Here is a 25,004-nt window from a genome sequence, read left to right as displayed (position 1 = left end):
CTTCCATTTAATAGATTGGGATTTTTATAACTATCCAGGATGCATTTTTTTCATGGCGCTGTGGTGTGCAGAATTATCAGACTTACTATTAGGATTTGAGTGTTGAATGTGCAGTATGTTTCCATTCCACGAGCAACGTGCCCTGCTGGAAAGGAATGAGGAAGATGGTGCTTGTGAAGTTAGTTGCAGCGTTCTGTCCAAAATAGGTCAATATGGGGAGCAACACAATTAATAACATGCTCCAAATTATAACTCACAAGCAAAGCAATGTATGGAGGCAGGGACATGAATCAACAAAATCTTAGGATGGAGGCTGAAACTACACTCGAAGCAATCCCTGTTGCATGATTGAATGGATTTGAATGCCAGCCTCTTAATATCCTGGCTAAGGTGCTTTGTTCTGTCAGTTGTCATGTTATGGTTTGTTAATAGTAATTATCAGAAAACGTCATAACGTGCATAGTAGAGTCCCCAGCACCTCTTAAAATATTTATTTACAGCCACGTAAATACATATTTAGGATCAGTGTAATAATAATCATAATTCTTAATAATAAGTGTTTCACTTAGCTTTTCATCTTCAAAGAGTTGTGCAAACATTAAGCATCACACCATCCCTGCAAGGTAGCCAAGTATTAGCCCCATTTTATAGAGGGATAAATTGAGGCATAGAAGGTAAGTAACTTGCTCATGGTGATTCACAGTGGTAGAACTGGGAATGAAACCCAGATATCCTGGGTTCTAGTCCTGTGCTCCATCCATTGGGCACACTTATGCATGCTTTTAAGTATACCTTAATGGTATGGTTACCACTAAGTGGGTTCTGCCATGATTAACAGACATGTATTGTAACACTGTGTTTAACGTCCCTTAGAGACCCACTGAAGCTCATGTACCAGTAGGTATGCCTACTGCTTTCTAAACAGCAAATTTATTCAACAGACTGTGCAGATTCTTCTGACAGGCACAACTGATCATAACCAGACACATTTTCTCTAGCGGAGTTAGAGTAGACACCTATGAGCCAGACATCCTGCCAGAGCAGCTGGTCTCATTTGTATAAGGGATCTTAATGTAGACCTTCTGTAACAGGAGGATTTAATTCACCTGGGGGGCTGTTTGGGCTCTGCGTGCCATTATAAAAGCCTCACTATGGGCACTTGCTGGAGAAGCATTCCCCAGAGGCTTTTCCCTTATCAGAAACAGATGGTAAAGCAAGTTTTTCCTTGGGACTAGCTAGAAAGGGGTTAGGACCTTTGGTGTAAGATTTGAGTTAGGCTTTTGCTGGGTGCTTAGCCCAAGATGTGGTCCATCATCTGTATATCAGAGCCATTTTGCACTACTCACCTGGTGCAAAGTTACCACAGAGGCAACATCACAGGCTAAAGGCGGTTTCCCCACCCAGTGCAGGGTATGCCTCCTGTGGGCACACCTACCGCCAAGGCTCCTAGGCCCCCTGCCCTGGGGCTGCTGCAAAGGGCCTGGGCTGGGGAAAGAGGTTGTGACCATCTGCAGTCCATGATTCCCTTTTGTGGGAAAAGCCATAAGTGCCCTTTTGAGGCTTTGGTAACTCTAAATTGCATTAGTGGACAAGTCTGATGTAGAGTCAGGGGAGCACAAAGATCTTGAAACTACTTCTCCAGCCTCATTCTGAGCTGGGCTGAGCACCCATTGGTGAGTAGCAGCTCAGGACCTGAGGCTTTGCTTTTTACTTTGGAATCCACATTAAATATGCCTGAAGGGATAGCTCAGTGGTTTGCGCCTTGGCCTGCTAAACTCAGGCTTGTGAGTTCAGCCCTTGAGGGGGCCACTCAGGGATCTGGGGCAAAATCAGTACTTGGTCCTGCTAGTGAAGGCAGGGGGTTGGACTCAATGACCTTGCGGGGTCCCTTCCAGTTCTATGAGATAGGTATATCTCCATATATATATATATATATATAAAGTGAAGGAAAGTATTTACGGTGCAATTCTTTGTCTTGTTTTTCTCTGTTATTTCTGACACGTTTGGCATGAATGCTCCTAGTCTGGGGCCAGCCTAGGGATAGTAGCATAGTAGCAACACCTGTTGGAAGGGGGAAATTCCTTGTAGTCTAATGTTCTCGACAAACTTGCTGGAAGTGGGGGAGGGAAAGAGAGGAATGGCTTGTAATGGTAGCAGCACCGGCAGCAAATGCCCTTTCTATGAAAACTGTGAATTGTTTGCCAGCTCACTTTGAATTCAGCCTCTGTGGGCCTCAGCTACTGTAAAGCAATGTGGCTCAGGCTTTCTCTCTGAGACGGGGGGCTGACTGGTTAAAGCACTGAATTACAATCCCAGAGGTTGTAGATTTAAGTCTTGCTCGATCTCGTACTCCAGTTCATGGAGCTGCAAAATTGGGTATCTGATCTATAGGGTGAGAGAAGTCAAAGGCAGCTAGACATGATGCTAGTCACATCACTTCCTTGTGTATATCGTTGGCTATGGAAACTAATGTGTTGGAAACTGCATTAACCTGGTGAGCCATGTGAGGCAGACTTTGACTCTTGATAGCACTCTCTAATTCTCAGGGGCATCACATTAGTGCATCTAACCTCGTCCATTCAGAACTCCTGACATTCCCAGTAGGCTCAGAGCGTGCTGAGGCTCGAGTTACGAGAGGCAGGTGTCACATGTTCCATATTCTCCCCTGTAAAAAGGAAAATATTTATTGTTCGAAAATTCATTGGCCCCACTCTGTCCTTCATACAAGTGGCAAGGGGATAATTTCCCTAACCCAGGAGCCCATTGTAAGCAGCCGGGTGCTGCGCCATGCCTAACTGCTGATGTGGAATGTGATAGAAATCCCTGTTCCTGCAAACATTTATGCATCTGCCTGACAAAGGTGAGAATGGGGCCATTCACATGTGCCAAGGTGCGGTGTTTGCAAGATAAGGGTCTTGGCTTGTAAACTCTTTGACAAGGGGCTCCGTCTTGCTGTGTGGTTTTGTAGCGCCTGGTACAAACCCAGGCCTCGGTCCTCACTGGGCCTTTGGATGTGCTACAGCAGTGACTAATATTCACCATTGATGAACCAGACCAGCCTCTTCACGTGTGGATGACCAACTTCGTAAGTTTGGACTCAAGGCTGTAGCCAAGAGGATCTACGAGAGTTTATGCATTCGCCAAAGCAGTGTTTTGGCATTGGCCACCTACTGTACATCTCTAATGTTACTGGGTGTGTGGTGTTGTCAGGGCACAGTGCTGGTTAACAGGCGGGCAAGTGGCTCTTTCCCTTGAGTTGGGTGAAGAAGGAACATCTAGGAGGCAAGGATTCTGAGAAATTGTTTTGAACGTCATAGTAAAATAATTACTTTGTGTCTTTTCTTCTGATGGGCCTGATCCGGCAAAGGAAGTATAGTCTGAATGGTTTATGCTGTATAGGTGTCCATGGTACTTTACAAACAAATAACCAACTAGGTCCTTGCCCTGAGGAGTTGCCATGTTTTAAGACGTACATATCTTTGGCTCAATCCCGCGTCCCGTGTGCACTCAGATGTCTCCTAACATTTAAGGTGTGCAGGATCGGGAGCCCTTTGCTCTGACAGGGTTAGTTGCAATCAGTGAAGATTTATGCAGAAAATATGCAATGACAAGGTAAACTGAGTGGTGACTGGAAGCTTCACTGGGGCGGGCGGGTGGGGGGGGGAGAGAGAGAGACAAAGACACACACCAAACAGTGAAATATCATATTTGGGACCTGAGTGCAGCCAAGTGGTCTGGTGAAACTTGTAGGGCCTGGATGTTCTAAATTGCAGAGACAAAGACGTGATTCATCATACCACCAACACATTCAAATAGCAGCTACCTCTCTTCTCTCCCTGAATCCTGTTTTCAGAATTAACTTTCTTGAACTAATCTTAAAAAAATCAACCCCACAAATGGCAGAGTTACTAAAACTTTACTTGGTAATTCTTCCCTCCCCCCTTCCCTCATTGCAGTGGTATGGTCTGCCATTGAGTGAGACCTAGAGGTACAGAGTAATGTGACAGCCTCCCAGATTCAGTAGGCCTGGGCTGTGTCCCTTTGCTGCTGAGTCAGGATATGCCCGTTAATGTTTTCCTCTTTATGTAAACAGGGGCAGATTGAGGTAGAAAGTGAGACAATCTTCCGATTAGCAGCCCTGATTTTACAGGTAAGATTATCCTTTTTTATGTGTGTGCAGTTGCTTTTTAACATAACCCACAACTTTGAAGCTTAGGCATGTTTGCAGCAATTTGTGGTTCATTTGTGCTGCATTTTACACTATTTTACACTACAAACATATTGGGGAGCTGCTATTTTATTACGGCCAGTCAGGGAATTTACTATTCAAACAATTCAGGTTGGAGAGTGGGAAATCAAGTGTAACCTTTTTCTGTAAGAAAGATCATTGAACAGAGGGATTCAATCAGGTCTGTAGATATTACAGCAGGTTTCTAACCTGTTTGTCACTTCCTCCTGTGCCACAAATAATTGACGTGCTTGTTTTTATGGCAGGAGATGTTGGAGGGGAAAGGGAAATAGAGTACTGTAGCTAAAAGTTACTACACTATTCATATGAATTTTCCTTCAAGAGGACTAAAAAAAAACCCCAAAAAATCTAATTGCTTTTCTCTCTGTTTTGGTAAAAATAAATATTTTCCTCACCATTAATTTTATGTCAAATCATTAACCTTGTTCTTGTTATTTTTTGTCATGAGATTTACAATCTGTTTATGGTACAATCTGTGATTGAACACAACCTCTTTCTTTAAAAATGGCTTAACTAAGTTTTCATTGACAAATGCAAGGTGAGGTTGTGTTGTCTTGGGCTGTGTGAATGATTGTTTTAGTCTTGAATGAACACCGACCTATCACAACCGCTGACCTTCTTGTAACGTTCGCCTTTCGCTGGATATAGCTGATTAAAGTAGAGAGGCTGGGTCTTTCTGTTTATATCTCTCAATAGTAAGTGACATGGGGTTTGAATGTGAAATTCAGCAGTGTTTTGGGAGCAGCGTGAGCACTGGTGCAGGTGGATAATCTACAGCCGGAAACGCTAGGGGCCAAATTCTGCTCTCTTCCATATATGCCTGCAACTCCGGTGACTTCCTTGAGGTAGCATGACTAGAACTGAAGTCAGGATTTAGCCAAAAAGCTAAAATTAACAGTGCTGAGAATAGCAAAGTTAATACTCAAGACTTTTGAAGAGATCATGTTTTAATTTTGTCCCTATTTTTTCAATTGTAGGAAGCTAAAGGTGACTATTCCAGGTAATAACATTTCTCTTTATAAAATGTATGTGCTTAATGGCTATCTTTCTTCGCTTTGCTTTGTGTTTTAAGCAATCATTTTAGTACCATCAGCAGGAAAGAAAAAAATCCAGCCTTGAGCAGTAACCGAAGAAGTAAAATCACTGCCATGCCAGAGTTCATATGGTGAAGCGATTGTTTTTGTGAATGGCTTCTGGATTCAAACATTCTGTTCCAAACCATCCTAGTCGCACCATCTAATCTGTGGTTCCTGGAAGGTGGGACTAAATAAGTGCTATCACCGTTTCACATTAGAGACCAGTACTGTCCTGTGTCTTGGATCCATGTCTGTGAAACTCCTAAGGACCCTGTCTGTGCCTAGTGCACAGAAAGATGGAGCTTGTCAGCTGCCTGCTTTGGAGATCAATGCAGTGCTTTCTTTTGCAGCTGCCTTGCGGGGGGGCCTCACCCTTCATGCACTTGACCTGACAGTTGTATTGTAGCTGGTGTGAGGCTCGGAGTGGCTTGGGTTTAGCTACCTAATGCTGCATAATCAGACAGCAGTTACTCTTGAAATCACTTTCTACCTGTTAAACGCTGTTCCTTGGGTGCAATTACCAGCCTATGGGAAAAAACTAAAAGCTCTAGGAGCTGAAGGAAGAGACCTTCAATTAGAAACAGCTCACTGAACAAACAGAAATTCAAAAGGTCAGCTTTAGTCATGTTAATGTTTTACTACTGGCTGAATTTCCACATCGGAAGGATGGCTTGTTTACACTTCTGCTATAAGAGCTTTCAAGTGACATGCTTTGTAAATGCAGGATACTGAGCAACCTGCTTGCCTGCAGTAACTAACAGCTTGCTTCAGATTGCAAAAGCCAGCAATGGTTTGCTTCAGCCTTTTGTAATAAAGGGATAGTTGTCAAGTAAGTTCGGGTTCTTCTAACCAAGAGCCCGGTCTTCCTTCCATCAAAGTCAGTCACAAAACTCCCATTGACTTTAATGGTTCAAGATCAGGCCCTTGAGAGGAAAAGATGATCTTGTGGCTGAAACGATGGACTGGGCCTAAGAGTTCTGTCCCCAGTTCTAACCCTCAGCAAGTTACTTAAACTCACTGTGCCTCCATTTTCCTATCTGAAAAATGGGGATAATATATTTCCATACCTCACAGGGATGCTGTGAAGCTTAACTCACTCATGTTTAAAAAATGTGTTGAGATCATCAAAGGGAAGGTGCTACTGAAATGCAAAATGAATTACTTCAGACCTTCCTTTTTACAGTGCTACTCCCACCCTGGAAGTGTTTTTTGTGCAAAGGCACAGCTGCTATAATTGTTTCATAATGGGTCATAAAGTATGAATTAAAACCAAATGTGTGTGCAAGACTGCTCTAGATGAACACTATAGCCAAAAGAAGGAATTTGATTCTGCATCTCAAGAGTGATTATTTGGGTCATCGGGGTTAAAGGAACTAGCTCAGTAACCGGCATATCTTACAAAAATATTATGAAATAGGTCTTCTGAGCCAAACCCTCCTTTGATAGGAAGAAGACATTCCAGACATAGTGTCATTATTTATGCAAGTGTAGTATTTAAGCAATCTTCCCTATTATCAGTGTCTGGTTTCTGAAGTATTAGTTGTTCATCAACATTTTGGAAGTGGATTTTGAATCAGTTTGGACAGTGGCTGTCATGAGATTTTGTTTGCTTGATATTGCGACAATTAACTTTTTAATGTGGGCTTTTATTTTTAATGAACCTCCGGTAAATAGAGGAATCACCTAGGGATTTGCTTGCAAAGAGCTGAAAATGGGCTACACGTGAGTGTGTGTTAAGTGATCCCTTCTGTGCCTGGTTGATTTTCACACATCTGGTGGTAAAAGGAATTTTTTGGACCTGCAAATTGAAGCTGTGGAGGGAAAAGGAGTTACTAGGTTTGAAGGATTTTAAGGTATCATTCATACCCTGATGTTGATCTGTACATTGAATTCCCATTGAAGTCAGTGGGAGTCTTGCATGCGGGCTGACAGTTGGTTATGGCCCAAGGGAAGGGAAGAATCATGTTCCAAGAAATTGCAGCCAGTGCTAAGCAGGAGAGCACTTTTTCTGAAAGCTGTTATTTTCAGAGAAAAGAGCGTTTGCTTACTTGAAAATCCTATTGTAAGGAAAAGCCCCAAACTTCGCAGTATGTTAGCAAAATGGCCATTGGCATGTGGAAGATAAAGAGCCTCTGATTTTTGTCTTCCTCAGGTTAATTCAACAGAATCTTGGCCTGAGGAATTAGGGCTAGGACAGGCCTTTATTTTGCTCAGAAAGATTATTTTCCAGAGGAGGTAAAATTTTTAAAAATGTGTAAGTGACCAATTCCCATTTTAAAAAGTCCCATTGACTTTTAAGATTTTCTAAAAAACTAAGTGCCTACGCCACTTTTGAAAATGGGATGTAGCCACTTAGGCATTTTTGAAAATTGAACTTCAGGCCAGCTTCTAAAGGTGCGAATGGGGGCCTAACTGGATTTTCAAATGTGCCTATCTGCATTTTTAGGCACCTAAATACCCTAAAAAAGCTGTTCCATAGGTGTTTTTGAATAGCTACCCCATATTAATATCTCATATAAGAACATAAGAACGGCCATACTGAGTCAGACCAAAGGTCCATCTAGTCCAATATCCTGTCTGCTGACAGTGGCCAATGCCAGGTGCCCCAGAGGGAATGAACAGAACAGGTAATCGAGTGATCCATCCCATGTCGCCCATTCCCAGCTTCTGACAAACAGAGGTTAGGGACACCATCCCTGCCCATCCTGGCTAATACCTATTGATGGACCTATCCTCCATGAATGTATTTAGTTATTTTTGAACCCTGTTATAGTCTTGGCCTTCACAACATCCTCTGGCAAGGAGTTCCACAGGTTGACTGTGAGTTGTGTGAAAAAATACTTCCTTTTGTTTGTTTTAAATCTGCTGCCTGTTGATTTCATTCGGTGACCCCTAGTCCTTGTGTTATGAGAAGGAGTAAATAACACTTCCTTATTTGCTTTCTCCGCGCCAGTCATAATTTTATAGACCTCTATCATATCATCCCTTAGTCATCTCTTTTCCAAGCTGACAAGTCCCAGTCTTAAGAATCTTTCCTCATATGGCAGCCGTTCCATACCCCAATCACTTTTGTGGCCCTTTTCTGAACTTTTGCAAATTCCAATATATCTTTTTTAAGATGGAGCAACCACATCTGCATGCAGTATTCGAGATGTGGGCATACCATGGAAGCAATATGATATTTTCTGTCTTATTATCTATCCCTTTCTAAATGATTCCCAACATTCTGTTACCTTGTTTGACTATCGCTGCACATTGAGTGGATGTTTTCAGAGAATAGTTGGGATTATGTTTTCCAATGTGCATTACTTTCCATTTATCAACATTGAATTTCATCTGCCAAGTTGTTGCCCTGTCACCCAGTTTTGTGAAATTCTTTTGTAGTTCTTTGCAGTCTGCCTGGGATTTAACTATCTTGAGTAGTTTTGTATCATCTGCAAATTTTGCCACCTCACTGTTGACCACCTTTTCAAGATCATTTATGAATATATTGAATAGGACTGGTCCCAGTACAGATCCCTGGGGGATACCACTATTTACCTCTCTCCATTCTGAAAACTGACCGTTTATTTCTACCCTTTGTTTCCTATCTTTTAACCAGTTACCAATCCATAAGAGGACCTTCCCTCTTATCCCATGACTGCTTACTTTGTTTAAGAGCCTTTGGTGAGGGACCTTGCCAAAGGCTTTCTGAAAATCTCATTGGGAATCCGTCTTTTGGAAGTAGATGAGGTCTACCCCACTTTTAAGTCACTTTTGAAAATTTCACCCATGGTATGTTTATTGTATGGAGGATGTCACAGCTGGTCGTGTGTTTTGGACACCATTAGCCTCTAACGTGTAGTCTAAAGTTACTGCTGGCTACAAGAGCAATTATTAGCAAAGGCGGCTACACAGTGCTAATGATGCAGCTCTCCATTTTGTTATCAATCATGAGCAGTCCAGTTCCTTTTCCTGTTTACTAAATTTGTGATCCCGGACAGGATAACTATACTGTATGTTTATCAGGAGATATGTAAAAATGTGTCATAGCAATGCGCACTGAACGGCCAATCCATGTATTTAATGTGACATTGTTACGCTTGATATGGCCAGACACTTGACCTTTGATATAGTTTTACTGTTGTGCCGTTGAGTTACAGCTGAGTTTTTTAGGTTGTTGCAGATCTTTGGCCCTTTTTTTTTTCTAGTAATGATAATATGGTCAGTTTTGTTCAAGGAAAAGAGAGATTGTTTTGCTTGTATTCACTTTTTAGCAGTGCCCTGTGCATTGTGATTAATTGCATGCTTGAACTTAAATTGAAATTCCTATAAGCCATCAAATCTCCGCTCAACCTCTTCCTCCCCCCCCCAAAATCACACCAATAACACATTAATTCTTTAATGCACTACCATGTTTTTGATGAAACAGAAAAAGCTACAATCCTCAGTTGAGAATGACTTGAACCTATAAATTCCAGTAAGATCTTTATGTATGTAGTATATGTTAGATTCACGTTGCAGCTTCTGGCATGGTTAATGGTTAGAAAAATATTTGTGCTGTATTCATTTTTGGGACTCCACTTTTAACTTGATTTTTATAAAGTTAATGTTGTCTCGAGGGGTAATGGAATTAATAGATTGGGTCTTCTGGTAATTATTCATAGTGTAAATATGCAATTTATAGCATGATGCTTCTCTGGAAAATTAGCAAACTATCTTTCCCCAGTTAACTCCTATAGAATATAAGTATATTCACCAATCAGATATTGTACGAAATTATGTTTTATTAATGCTGCATTAAAGTCTTTGCAATATATAGAGAGACCTGATTATCCACCTCCTTATATACATACTGTAGTGTGGTACAATCCGACTTTTTGTTTTCTTTACTCTTTATAGCATAATCCTTTTTTTTTTTAAGAGAATATATTTTCTATCAGTGATAGTTGTGAGTTCCATTCTCTTCAGGTTTGTATCGCTTCTGGGGCATGACTGAAACAGACAGGGCACAATTGAAATGAAGATTGACAGTCCTAAATCTTGTGCTTCTAGCAGCAAGAAACAGTTGATTAAAATCAGATTAAGCACTGTGTGCAGTGTCAGCAAAGTTATCTTTTTAAAAATTTACTTTCTGGCAGATAATCTCAGATCATATTTTCCACAGTAATTTCAGATCTCAAACTCAGGCCAAACCCAGGCTGCCTGAAAGTTAATTAAATTGCTGGAGGAAGGCTTCCATTCTCTTTAAATAGCTGACACATTGGATTTCCATTCTAGCCTGTGGGCTGCAAAGATAACTACCAACTGGCATAACATAACATAGACAATGTAATGAATTCCTGATAGCTGACATATATGAGAGACTGGGGTTTATCTTTACATGGGTGATCAACACAGTTTGTGAAAGGAACTAGTTTGTTTAAAGATACCCTTGCAGACTGCAATTGTAGCATAATTGTAAATTTGGGAGAACCCGAACCAAATTTCACAAATGAATAAATTAAATACTTTGTTTTTAGCTATAATGAGCTAATGTTAACAACGTGCTCCAAATTAAGAGTGAAAAAACAACGAGACCTTTGGTAAACTTTTACTTGAAAAGCTTATTGTTTTATGATAGACTGGAAGATTGTTTACAGGAAAGGAATGTTTTATCAAAAAGTTGGAACAAGTAGCTACTTTACAGATGTTCGGAGTTGTTTGTCTGGTAGAATAGCACCTGTTTGCCATATTTCTCATCCTATGGCTGACATCACTTTAAAAACAGTGCATCCTGAAGGATTGGTCATGGCATACAAAGCCTTTCCTGTCTAGCTTCCTAGCTGAAGTCCAACCCAGGTTGTAATGGCAAAAGTCGTAACTGTTGGCTGTGAAATGTTAGTTCTCCAGGTCCCAGCAGTCACGTGTCCTCATCACATAGCCCCAGTAATGAGCAGACATGTTTGTCAGTCTCTGCAAAGACGCCAGGGATTGGATGAGCCTGGAGAGTGAACTTCTCTCTAAGCCCTACAGAAGTCCCCACCGGAATGCGGTTGGGGCATGTTGGTGGATGATGTGGCAGAGCAGATGGTCTAGTAGAGGGCTTCAGTCTCCAGACATGCCAGTCTAGCACGTTTCACAGATACCAATGAAAAATAATAATTAAAAATACAGGTTAATAAATACGCATCTAAATAAGGATCACTTGATGATTACCTGTTCTGTTCATTCCCACCGTCGGAAGACGGGATACTGGGCTAGGGACCTTTGGTCTGACCCAGTATGGCTGTTCTTATGTCTATGCAATAATATTAAAATAAAATATTCCATTGTAAATGCACTGTAGGTAGCATACAGGTAGCTCATAAATCAATGTTGAAACTCTGGCATTGCTCATGACTGTATTTCTGTTTGTTTGCCAGGTGAATCATTGTGTATTTTGCCTGTCAACAGTAACTCTTTACGTAAACTTTTTCCTCAGATACCTCATTTGACCTTTGTTTTTAATCCATTAATTCTCTTGATCAAAGTAAACTACACTTTTCTCATTGAAAATATGGCCATAGTTTTGGAAATGCTTACTTGACATTGATGGGACAACTAACATGAATCAAGATTTGCTAGATCAGGCCATATTATTTTATTCATTTGTTCATTTAGTTCATTTAATATGATGCACCTAGCAAAATAAGCAACATGCATTACGATTTGAATAAAAACACATTCAATAAATTTAATCTACTGACAGTGTTGTAATACCTCCTCATCTTACAGAGCTAAGACCCTCCTTTCGCAGTTGCCCCTCTCCCTGGGTAAATACAGCAGATAGGCTTTGTAACATGTCTTGATGTTAGAACGGCTCAGAAAATGGGAGTGGAGGCGAGGGAGAGGAGTACTATGGAAACTTACTACTTGCTGTCTGAGCCACACAGTGTATCAAGGGAGATGTAGTCCTGCTGGGAAGCCTGGCCAAAGAGAAGCCTGGGGAAATGAGGCAATAGAACTACAACTCCCATGAGACACCTTGTCAGAATTTCCGAATGGAAAACTTTTCGAACGTTACATTTTTCAACCAAAAGTTGAAATTGTCTATGGAAAGCTGACACAATTTTGAAAAAAAAAATCAAATGTTCAGTTAAAAGCAGTAGTTTAGATGGGAAATTTTCAACCAGTCGTACTGGAAGGTCATTATACTGAAGTCAGACCAAAAGACCGAGAAAATTGCTGATCCAGATCTGAAAATTCCAAGCTTCTTAGTTTTGTTATCTTGGATTTCTCTTCTGACCTTTCTGTGGTTTGAGAGGGGAGAGAGAGACAAATGATCCAAGCCATAAAGAGCTACCTGTTAAAACCAGCAGGTTGGGTTACACTCTTGAATAGCATGTTTCCTTGAAGATTTACACTGAGAGCAGACTTTAGACTGGTTTCCTCTTACCTCTTTCAAGTTACAATAAAAGTTTGATATTGAGTAAATCCATGTCTCTACTGTAGGCAGAATGAAAGAAGAGCCCCCAGAACTAGGTGGTCAGGTTATAAAATAGGGACTGCAAAAGTCTTCTATGTGATAAGGTTAGCTGTCAGTTTGAACTGAGTGTATGAGGTCAAATTTACCCCTAGTGTATCTCCACTGACTCAGTTACATCAAGGAATAATTTTGGCTCCTGCAGCCTAACCAATGAGCCTCCATTATTGCATTGCACACTGACCCTGCTACACTTCAGCATTTGTCACCATAGTGGAGATAAAAGCCTATTTCTGGCTGGAACTTTTGTTTACATACTACTATAGGGAACCCCCTAGAGGATTCAAACTGAGAGTTGAGAGAGAAAATATTTCTGTTTTTTTTTTTTCCTTTGTTTACATTGTCTGTTTGACAGCACTTTGTGCATAGTCACTTTCACTGTTTCCCCTGATAGGCCCTGGTGCTAAGAGATTGCTCATGCACAAAAAGTTGTGTGTTTGTGGAAGGATTTGCAGCTGTAAGACATCTGCCAGTTTTTTCTGTTTGTGCGGGTCTTTCAGCCAGCAACAGGGGAGAGAGAATGCATTTTAAAACAGGAAGATTTGATGTAAAAACTACAGAACTCAACAAGGGGATTTGAAAGAAGACGCTGTTCCAGCAGCTCCTTCTAGCTCTCATTTGGAAATGATCAGAAGTCAGATTGATAGTTCCGTTTTAACATTTTCCTCGCTTCTTCTTCTAACGATCTGTGACAAGGCTTCATGCAGTCTATGGCATGAATACGTATTTTTGTAGTTATCCGTTTGGACGGTCCATGCAACAGTCAATAATGCAATAAAACCCCCGCGGCTGACCTGTGTCAGCTGCCTCAGGCTTTGGGGCTATAAAATTGCAATGTAGATGCCATGGGTGGAGCCTGGGCTTTGAGATCCCACAAAGGGGGATGGTCCTAGAACCCAGGCTCCATCCAGAACCCCGTTGCAATTGTATAGCCCCACAGCCTGAGTCATCTGATACAGGCCAGCTGCGGGTGTTTGACTGCATGTAGACATACCCTTAGTGAGTCAGGTATAAATGCTGTGAGGGATATTGCGTGGGGGTGAATATAAGGTGTTTTCAAAGTTATTTAATAACATGATCTCATGTGGTCTAATGATGCACAGCGTAATCTAAGACCAGGGCCGCCAAGAACGGGTTAGGGCCCCGGTGAAAAAAATTTTTCGGGCCCCTCAGCAAGGGCGAACCTGCTAAACAGAGCCAATGGAGCCCGGCCCCGGGCCCCCTTTCGGACTGCCGAGCCCCAGTAATTTGTACCGGCTTCCCCCACCTCTCGTCAGCCCTATCTACAACTAACATGCATTATTAAAGAAATCTAACTGTACAGGTGATATTAGCAACATACACTGCAATGGGTGAAAAAGTGCTGTTTTATTCTGCCACATTCATCCATTATCTCACAAATGGGGTCTTTTTGTGGTTTTTAAATACACCTGTGAATCAGTGGGGCAAATCCTGTCCCTGGTACTGCATAACTGGCCCAGTACTGGTCAGCCGGGTAGGCAGGATTTAGGGAGGGCTGTGCCTGTGTTCTCCTTGGTGCAGAGCTCATTGGGCAAGGTGTACCAGAGACGGATGTGTGTGGTACCAGAGGGTCCAGAGGTCATGCAGTCCTCTCACCCATGGAGCTATGCAGGCCACTACAGCCTTAGGGCTGGAGTAGCAGCCAGGACAAGACTACCTTGCCTGTAGGAAAGGATTCCTTCACCACTGGCCCAAGTCCATCTTCCTATCATGCAGACTGGGTATTAAGATGAGGGTTTGTCCCCTATGCCATGTCAAATTGTGTTCCAGTAACTCTGAGCTACAGTCTGTTCTTGATTACACTGGTGAATATCTAGAAAAACTCCACAGACTTAAGTGAACTTTCTCCAGATTTACACCAGGTAACTGAGAACAGAGTCTGGCTTGAAGTGGCACCCTTAGAATTTCCTTCTCTTTAGCTCCCTAATTTTCTCACTCCCTGCTCTAAGGATCTCAGTTTCATTGCCCGTATGGCCCTGCCTACGCACGGTAGGAATGAGCAGAATAACGACAGCACTTCAGCCTCCATGGTTTTGCCATTGTAGATTTGTCAGTCCTTTTTATCATTATTTTGATACCTTTTTTTATATTTTATAGCATCTTTGTATCAGCACAGAGCACTGTGATAACAAGATTTAAACTTGGCTGCTGTATTCAGAGCTACAAAAGAACCATAGCTAATTTGGCTGATCTGACTTTTGTATGAACAGACAGAACTCATGAATGTTAGCTATAACAGTCTGTCATTTTGGAGGAGGGTTTGGGATCCTTTGATCATCATGTCAACTGTGAATAATCTTCACTTGTTCAAGAGCAAATCCCTTAGTAAATTGAAACAGATTTGCTTCCTGCCTGGTGTTATGGGGAAATATTAACAAATGCACCCACAGGTACTTTTAAAAGTTAACCGTGTTCTGCTCTAGTTCTGCCCATGGAATACCCATTGGCAGTGGTGGAAGTTTTGCTCAAAGACTGAGGGTCCTTATATGCAAAATGCTCAGCTCTCAATATTGGAGCTGGAGAAGGATGGCCAAGAGGTTAAGGCCCAACTCCAATGCAGCGGACTGTCGTAACATAATACCACACTCCATCTGAGGACCTTTGAGCACTTTCCAAACATTAGTAAGTAAGACCTCTGACACCCTTATGAGGTTGGTTAACAGTATCTCCATTTTATTTTCCCCAGAAAGAGAAACTCAGGAGTAGAGATCACATGTAACTTGCCTGGTTGAGCACTGTGTACCAGTGCTGGAACCCAGATCTCGTGATTCCATGGCTCTGCGTTGAAGTCAATGGAAAGAGTCAGTGGGGATCCCGTGCTTTCGTTACAAGCCCAACTCCATCTGTAATACGTTTTAAAAGTTAGTCTCTCAGCGGATATTAGGTTGATACACAGAGTCAGTGAGTTTCAGCTGTGTGTTATCTTCCTTCCATGCTGTAGGGTTCAAAAGCCATTTGACAGGTGCTCTTTCCAGTGCCTTTTACCATAGCCTGTACTTATCCAGTGTTTGAGGGGCCAAACTCCCCACTGGCTAAAGGAATGGGGGCCTGATTATGAACGTACTGAGAACCGCCAGTTCCCATTGAAGTAAATCATTTGATCAGCCTTTTCAGGATTTGGGCCTTTTGACTAGAAAAACTTCTTGAGTGTTCTGAAGTACTGTACTGTAACTTACTACCTTTTGTAAATAATGCAAATATGTGATATTTGGCACTGAGAGGACCAATCAAATGAATATATCTTAGAATGCTGCTCCAAGGTCCAGCTGCTCTATTCGCGTTTCCCCTCTGCTTGAGTCTCTCCACTGGATTGCACTTGCCTGTTTTGTTTGGGGTCTTTTGTACTAAATTCAAGCTTCCTAATCTCATTGTCAAAAGCTCTCCCTTGCTCCACCTGTTTCTGTAGCTCCCCCATTATCTCCATCTACACCCCTTTCACCTTGTATCCTCCACCCTAATAATTTTTGCTGCCTCCTCTCACATCTGTTTACATACTGCCCTTTATGCATGGAACAGCGTTCCCAATGGATGCGCACTGAGCCCCCACCTCCCTTTCCTCCTTCAAATACTTAAGAAAACACATCTGTTCCAAATGCATTCCAGCGATAAGACAGACATTCCGCTCACTGAGCCTGATTCTCCAGTCTCCACTCATCAACCCTGGTGTGAATTGGGAATAACTCCATTGAAGTCAATAGAGTTACATTCTTTAGATCAGAATTGTGCCTGGTGTCTGTCTACTTTTTGTAAATAATAATGCACAGTGTTCTCCTTCAGTGGTAGTCAATCTTTGTAAAGTTAAAAGAGTTGGCAATTCTCAGTCGGGATAAGTGTCAGAATATACTAAGTAATTTAACCATTCTCCTGCCAGAGAAATTACAGATCCCGTTTCGAGTATTTAATTTGGGTGTGCACCATTCTTTGTCTAACACAAAACATTTAAAAGAACAAGAGGGAGAAATGTTAATAGAAAATTTCCCCAGTGTATAGAATGCATGGCAATATTGTATTGCCTCTTGCATGTTCCGATCCCTTCACACACATACACAGCTAAGATTGTGCCTACTGTATACTCACATTTCTCCCAAACCCCATTGTCCGAATCTCCTCTATCTGAATCCCTTCCTGTCTTATGTGACGTTTGTTTGCAAAACAATTCTGGAGTGACAAAAACAGCTCATATCATTTTGTTATGATACATCCCAGCTTTATCAAAAAGTTAAGATTTACAGAGAAATGGGAGATGTTGAACTTCTCTGCTATATCAAATGTAATTGGTTTGTTGGTTAGTGCTGTCTTGGGTGTGCCTATTGCTTTTGTACTTCATGCTCCACATTTTATGATAATCTCATTAACCACATCTTGTTCCATCAAAGCTTTTACCTTGAGTTACTGCATTAGCAACAAAAATAAATTGTTGTTTGACACAGTGGGCACAAGGAAGGGCTGGGCACCTATTGACAAATGGTTCTAATTAGCACAGTTCTGTCATGTCAGTAAATCTTTGGCTAGCAGGGAGTGTTGTATCATGAAACCACAAGCTGTGAAGATACACATACTGAGAGTGCAAATAGATTATGAATCCTTTTTAATTTTTTTAATTCTTAGTAATGTACTTCCAGTGAAGTGTGCCATTATTGTCTGACTTAAGTTCCTCTAATGGGGATTTATGTACAAAGCTAAAATTTTTAGCCACTGTTTCTGGTATAAGGTGGGTTTCGATAGGCAGATAAAGTTGGGCAAGACTTACTATAAGAAAAACATGGTAGTTTGTGTGATTTAGATTTTCTACTCATAGCACAATGTGCGTTTGGATTTTGTTGTTCGGTTTGTTTGGGTTTTTGTAGGGACTCAATCCATGCACAGCACATGCACTAAGACCAATAAGAGTTGTACATACAGATCGGGGGCAGTATCTTGCCCGAAGCTGGTTCACATTGTTTCAGAAAACTAAATATAGACAATTCATAGAATGCAAATTAAAACATTGTGCCGTGAGAAGCGCATAATGTAGATTTTTATTAAATCTCAGAATTGATGTATTCCCATCCAAATGATGGTGATCAATTCAAGTTATGTTAAATTTACACTAGGGGACAATTTTTGTCCCCGTATACATGGGGTGGGATGGAAAGGAAAGGAGAAAATGCACGTTTTCTTTCATTCTCTTCCTGGGGGAACAATACTTCAAATGAGCTTGTTTCGTGTTCTCTTCCTCAGAGAGAAACAAACTTTTTTGCCAAAGAAATTCAGCCCTGTTGACCCTGGGCATTTTAAGTGTTGGAATGGTGCCAGGAACCACCAGGGCTGACTCATGAAGAAGCCCTTTGGTATTGGAGGTCAGATTAAATGCAAGTAGGGGCCCCCAGTCCTGACAGCTGAATTCCAGCATTGCTCTTGAGAGGGCTGGCTTGTGTTATCACCAACTGCAAACAACCTACTGCCTACCGTAACCACCACCCACCCTCAGATTCATCCAGCAAGAGTCATTTTTCAGAGAGAGGCTTTTAGAATTTTGCTCAAAGCCAGGCACTCTGAGCTACAGCTCCAAGTGACTTACTCTTTGTTTGGGTGGGTAGTTTCAACAGTGTAGCAGTGGAAGTTTTTTCCCAGTCCCTCCTCTTCATGATTTCACCTCTTGTTCCAGATCCTGTAAAAACCACACACTAACCTGTCAATCATTCAAATCATTGCTACTTTCATCTGGACTCCTGACCTCTGAGAAACAGCTGAGCCTATTATTAAGGCGTGCGTTAGTGATTCTAAAGGTCAGGGGGAGAACATGCTTTGTTCAGAGGGAGAAGTGATAATGAACTTGTGGGGAGGAGGGGAAATGCTCCGACTCCCAGTTTCTCCCTCTCCATGAAGCTGTGAATCATCCCCAATGCTAATCCCTAGTGTGTAGTCAGCAGCTTGATGCCATTTAAATGCCAAGCTGTACAATTTACTCCAGGGCAAAGGTACATGACGAAGGAAGCAGACAGACATACCCTTTTTCCTCAAGTTTTTCGTTCATTTTTCCATAAATTCCAGAGGTTTAACCTTATAGCTATGGAGAAAGAACTCAGCATGGCCATTAGAAATGTGAGGCCTTCTGTTTAACAACCAAACTCCCCTACAGTAGTCTTGTACTTCCAGGAGACATGCTGCAGAATGCTGTATGGAATACGCACCTGTCAAATGACATATGAAAGGATGGCAGGATGTGAACTTGGGACCCTAGGAAGGGGTAACTGCCAAAGCCAGGGCCTCCCAGACAAAAATTGTATTATTCTTTATATTTATGGGGAACCGGGTGCATCAGGGGATTATGTTCTGTAGCCAGAAGACCAGATCCCCAGCCAGTGCAATTCATCAGAGCTCTGTTGACTTCAGTCAAACTATGTCGATGTACACTAGCTGGGGACCTGGCCAGAGCCTTTACTGCTAAGCTGCCACTTCAAGTTCAGTTGAGGCTCTGCACGTGATTGCAATTTATTGCTACTGCAGAACAGTTCTCAGCGGCCTGCGAAATGAGCCGATGGTCTCAGTGTGGAGGATTTGCATAAAGGTTGTTATCAATAGCCACGAGGGGGTCTCCAAAAATGACTTGGACAGACTAGCCCCATAAGGCAGAGAGAGTGCTGTCCGTCCTGACAGAAAGGCAGCAGGCAATGTAGAGCTCAGTCTCAAGTCAGGTTGCAGATATTTCAACAGTTACAGCATCCAGGGCTATATTTATTTGATTGGAGCCTGTATCTTGATATCTGATGAGGATCAAATGTTAATAGATTAACCTACTACCCAACCATATGCTGAGACGAGAGGCCTTGCAGTGAAGCAGAAAGCCTGCCCCAGCTCAGAGCCTGCATTTTAAGGCTAACATTTTCAAATGTAGGTGACTAATACAGACACCTACATAAGTTGCCTGGTGTCCAGAGATGCTGAGCACCCACTGAATTCAGTGAGGTTTAGCACCTGTGGAAATCAAGCAACCTACTTCAGACCCCCATCCTGCTGGTACCTAAGCACAGAGACAAAACTTCCAAACGAGGGGCCTAAATATGGATTTGGGTGCTGAACACTAGACTTCCCACAGCTGTGAAGACTGTGGCCTAAATATCTGTATTTAGGAAACACCTACCCCTCCTCATTGAGGAAAACAGCTCTCGTTTTCCTCTCAAACTCTTCCAATCCAGTATATTTCAGTGGAGTTCAGCATTGCCAACCCAGAGTGCTCAAAAAAATCATGACTGGTTTAAAGACCATGAGATTTTAAAACAAAAATTAATACAAATTGGGTTCTTTTTATTTGCATTCTGATTTCCGAGCCTTCCCATGTAATCTCTGTTAATCTCAGCTGCTGGGACTTTAAGGAAAAAATCACCACATATCATGAGAGTGGACAACACTGGGAGTTTAAAAAAAAAAAAAAAGATTCTGATTTTTCTCCACAGATCTCTGTTTTGTGGCATTCACAGGCTGGCCACAATAGCAAGAGCTGTGCATGTTCCTGGCACAAGAGAACTGGCTGTGGGAAGCTCAGAAATGAATCTTAAAGCCAGTTGGCACGATAGGCCACCCGTGGTGGCAACTTCAGCAAAGGCGGTGAAGAGTAAAATGAGGCTCATTGCCTCATCCCTAGAGGAGGCTCCTCTGTGTCAGGGCTGACACATTGTCAGAGTGATGTGGAAGAAGCTTGCGGTGCTGCTAGCCCATGCTCTGTATAAACACAGAGCTTTAATTTACAGTGCCTTCAGCGCAACACCTGCCAGAAGCATTGAGCACACTGCCAAGAAGCTAACTTTTTAGTGCCGCCTTGGGCCTGCATTGCTTTCTCTAGATGCAGCTTACAAGATCGGTGCTGATGCTGCAGCTTTTATGCTGCACTCCTCTCTAGCAATGCACAGTGGCCCACATACCAAGAAATTCTGAAGGAAGGAATGTGACTGGAAACAAAATCTTGAACTGGAGTCTGATTGGCAACATGGCTCTAAAACAGAAAGGTGAACAACTCCTCCGGGAAGTCACCCAGCTTGTTCAATTCAGAAATCTAGGCCAGTGTTAATGAATCAGAGCAGTGCATTCTTTACATGGAAAAGTCATGTTTCTGCCTGTTCCTACCACTGCTAAAGCATGCAGAAATCCTGCAGAAATGAGGCATGCAAGTTTCAGCTAATTGATTAATGGAGCATGTAAACAGAAAACTTTGACCATTTCAGTGCCGTCTCCTATTGCCAGCTTCAGTGGGTGCCAGTTTGTTTGTTCAAAAACTGAGGCGTATTGTATTTACTTTTACTAGAATATTAACTATTTTCTAAAACTGGTCAAAAATGGAATTTCTGATATTTTGATTATAGTCTTCGTCCCAAATTAGGCCAAAAAGTCAAAATATCCAGCTTTTCACAGAATGAAAAATTCAGAAAAATTTCTCTTATAGAGGTCAAACCATTTGGTTTCAACATTTTTCAATTGAAACAAACATTTTGACATTCCCTAATTGAAATATTTCATTTCAGTTTGCCTGAAATGAAGACAATTTATTTCCGGTCAGGCAAGCATTTGCAATGTTTTATGGGAATTGTAGTTTCAGATCACTCCAAAATAAAACATTTCATTTAGATTTTCTCCATGGAAATTTTACCAAAATTAGTGTCTTTTTTCCCCGCTGCAGAACATTTTGATTTTGACTAAACTTGTTTATTTCAACAGAAAAATATTTGGTTGAACATTTTTTGACCAGCCCTAGTATTTTTCATGCCTGGAATAGATGAGTTGCCTAGTAGGAATGGATTTCTAACTAAAGGCTGAACAAAAATTCTGCTGAAAACCTTGAAAACAACATGGTCATTAAGGCAAGAGGTTTCCTTTCTGCAAATGCTCAGGGCAGGTTTCCTGTATTCTGCCTGGAATCAATGGTATTTTTTAAAAGATGGATAAATACCATCTCTTCTTTTCTTCAGCAGCCTAATTTCCCATTAGCCATGATATTGTGCTCACAATGAATGATAACCTGATGTACAGGACAGCATTTTACAGACTTGTCGTGTCAGAAGGCCTATAGAATTACAATGCTAAGATAGTTGGAAAAAGGTGCAAATGAACATGTTCTTGGGTACCTGATTCCCAGTGGCTCTTTCCTTTTCTGGAAACTAATGACTGCATCTGTGATTTAGCAGCAGTAATTTTTGTACCATTCTTATTTTTAGTGACGATAACACAAGAAAAGATTTAAAGGCACTGCCTGCCTTTCCTACCAAGACATTGCAGGAACACCCCTCACTCGCTTACTGGTAAGCTCCTCACTAGTACAGAAATGTAAATATTAGTAGCAATTAGTGGCCATTTCTAGGTCAGTTTTGCGCACTGTTTGTAAAGGTTGTAGAGTATTATCAATGGGTTTGATCCCAAGTCCTGTATCTTAACACTTCCAGCCTTTAGAAGTTCTGAATCCAAACCCAGTTCAGGATCTAAATGTGTGTGTTAGCCCCTACCTTTGTGACAGGGGTCAAGCTCGAGGGAGACTTGAAATCCAAACTCCAGCCCAGCTCTGAATTTTGCAGATGGCAGCACCCATTGTTTATAGCAGGCTGAATCAAAACAATTCTCTAGGCCTGGGGGTGTCAGAAATGCAGAGCCAGATACAGTTTTGTGCCTTGAGTCCATCTCTAGCATGTGTCCTTAGGTAAGAAATACAGCTCAGCATTTGTAAATCCCTCCCCCCCAGCATTTGGGGGGAGGGATAGCTCAGTGGTTTGAGCATTGGCTTGCTAAACCCAGGATTGTGAGTTCAATCCTTGAGGGGGCCACTTAGGGATCTGGGGGCAAAAATTGGTCCTGCTAGTGAAGGCAGGGGGCTGGACTTGATGACCTTTCAAGGTCCCTTCCAGTTCTAGGAGATTGGTATATCTCCTATTATTATTATTGTGAAGAAACAGTATTAAACAATAAGATACTTTTAGGTTGTAATGGATCCCCTTTATGCAGGTACAGTGTCACCTGCGTTATTTCATTTCTAGGCTCTAACTTATGCTTTTCTCAGTTTTTTCCCTATTAAATGCTATGCAACTAAATCACTTGGCCTGTTTTTCATTTGTCTTCAAGAGTGATAGAGGTCCGAATGCGTATTTTGTTTCTAATTCCAGCAGAACTAAATGTGGACACACATGATGGAATGACGATGATATAGGTCGTCTATAGGTTCATTTGTTACATGGCTGAGAATAAAAATAACCTGTAGGAATATGTAGGAATGAACACATCCATTTTAACTTTTCTCTGTCTTACATATGTAGCACTAGCCACTGTCTGAAGTTCTGGGTTCTTTAGGCACTAGATATGAATTTATCCAATTAGTGCCATTATTCTACAGCAGCATCTGTAACAAATCTGGTTGATCTGAAATGAGTAGCTAATTAGACTCTGGAACATTGGATGCCGTAGTAAGAATTAGACAGAAGGTTCCATTCTACATAATGAAGGATGGAACTGGAGTCATTATGAAACTGAAACTACTGGGAAATATTCAATGAAGCACCTTTGGTGCATGCTGAGCATGAGTTTGAATATCATCAAAAGTTACTGCATGTAAAAAAAAAAATCACTGAGCCTCTAAATTGATTTTGTGCTTGTTTTGCAGTGAGGACAGAGTAATTGAACATTATATAAAAATTAAAGGTCTGACCAGAGGACAAGCTATTGTACAGTGAGTGTATCGCTTATTTAATTGGGGGTATTTTTGAAATACTTTCTGTTGATACGTGGGAATGATACTGTTCTTATAGTCATTCGTTGTGGACTTTTACCATTCATACCTGTAGCAATGACATTTTTGATTGATATTGTTTAATACAAACAGCGAATTTACATTAACCTGCGTCTTAAATTTTGAATTTCACAAGTCCTCAGTTAAGGTTTTACCTCCTTTAAATACCTTCGATGTGCAAAAAATGATTATGGCCTTATTTTAATACCAGTACCAGAGGGATTGCCTCCAAGTTTCGTTTGCTAACAGTTAATTTTTACCCCGATATCTGAAGGAGGATGTTGCCTTAAGTTGTGTAAGGATAACAAATATATTTATTGTTTTAAAGTGGTTTGAATTTGGTTTTCAAAAGGTGAGGGATTTAAGGGCTATTCCAAGGCCAATTGAAGTCAGTGGATTCCCATTGCTGAGCTTTATTTCAGACCCTAAAAGCACTGAGTGGAGGCGACTATAGTATAAGGTCTAATATGCCCAAATGTTTGAGAAGAGCTACATAGTTATATGGAGCAGACAGCATGCAAGTTTCCACATGCAGTTCTCTGACTGCACCTCTCTCCTGCCCAGTTAAAATCCTGCTATTAAGTCCTAGGACTCTCTTAAGTAGGAATGTAGAATAAATTATCTTTTCAGAGGTTCACTAATCCATTGAATCACCTAGACCCTTAATGGCATAATTGTATTAGTATGACTACTTCAAACCACTTCTTTTTTGATGTTACCATAACTCTCCTTCTCATTTTGCCAAGTCACCAGAATTAAATAAGTGTAGGCAGCTCCTTCCCTGCAACATTCTGTCTTGGATGGTTTAGACACAACAAATCCTGCATCTTGGCAGGGGGTTAGACTAGATGACCCTTGAGGTCCCTTTTAGCCCTATGGTTCTATGATTCTAACATTTCAGAAAAGACCTTTCAACATGTAGTTTTAGTCTCAGCTTCCTCAACTCTTGATAAGAGGAATTACAGGGAACAGTTACTTTATTTTTCAAAAAAATTATTGCATGTGTACAGAAATTTTGCCATCGACTTCAACTGGGTCAGAATTTCACCTCTGTTCCCAATGGAGGTGAGCCCGTCACTTAATATGCGAAAGATAAATGGCATGATCTGAATGCAGATGTAAAAGAGGATATGTTAAGAGGCATTATTCTCTTCAGAGCAACTCATCAGATGCACTGTAAATCTGTCTACAGGTACATGAAGGTGGTAGAAGTTCTGCCTACATATGGAGTCCATTACTATGGAGTAAAGGTTAGTGATTGTTCGTAGATAACATGATTACATTCTTGAAGGAATGATTTCACTGTACAACATCTGCCAGTCGATATTAAAAACTGCACTTCTGATTCATACTTTTCCAGTGTTCTTAGAGAACTGTTTTTGTTATTGGTGGACTGCGAATCATTTACAGAGAAGGCAGAAGGGAATCTTT

General features: G+C 41.4%; 1 protein-coding gene across 2 annotated transcripts in view; it reads left to right on the top strand.

The window, feature by feature from the left end:
- The window catches only part of FRMD4B (FERM domain containing 4B), a 124,833-nt gene that overhangs the window by 64,042 nt on the left and 35,787 nt on the right, over positions 1-25,004 (top strand). For both annotated transcript variants that reach the window (XM_050957311.1, XM_050957312.1), the window contains 5 exons: positions 4,094-4,150; positions 5,227-5,249; positions 22,018-22,101; positions 23,448-23,513; positions 24,766-24,823. In XM_050957311.1, coding sequence (XP_050813268.1) covers positions 4,094-4,150; positions 5,227-5,249; positions 22,018-22,101; positions 23,448-23,513; positions 24,766-24,823 — 288 coding nt within the window. The remainder of the gene's footprint in view (positions 1-4,093; positions 4,151-5,226; positions 5,250-22,017; positions 22,102-23,447; positions 23,514-24,765; positions 24,824-25,004) is intronic.

The sequence above is a fragment of the Gopherus flavomarginatus genome, chromosome 6 (genome assembly GCF_025201925.1).
Source record: "Gopherus flavomarginatus isolate rGopFla2 chromosome 6, rGopFla2.mat.asm, whole genome shotgun sequence".
Classification (NCBI taxonomy): Eukaryota; Metazoa; Chordata; order Testudines; family Testudinidae; genus Gopherus; species Gopherus flavomarginatus.
This window is presented reverse-complemented; position numbering and strand designations above follow the sequence as displayed.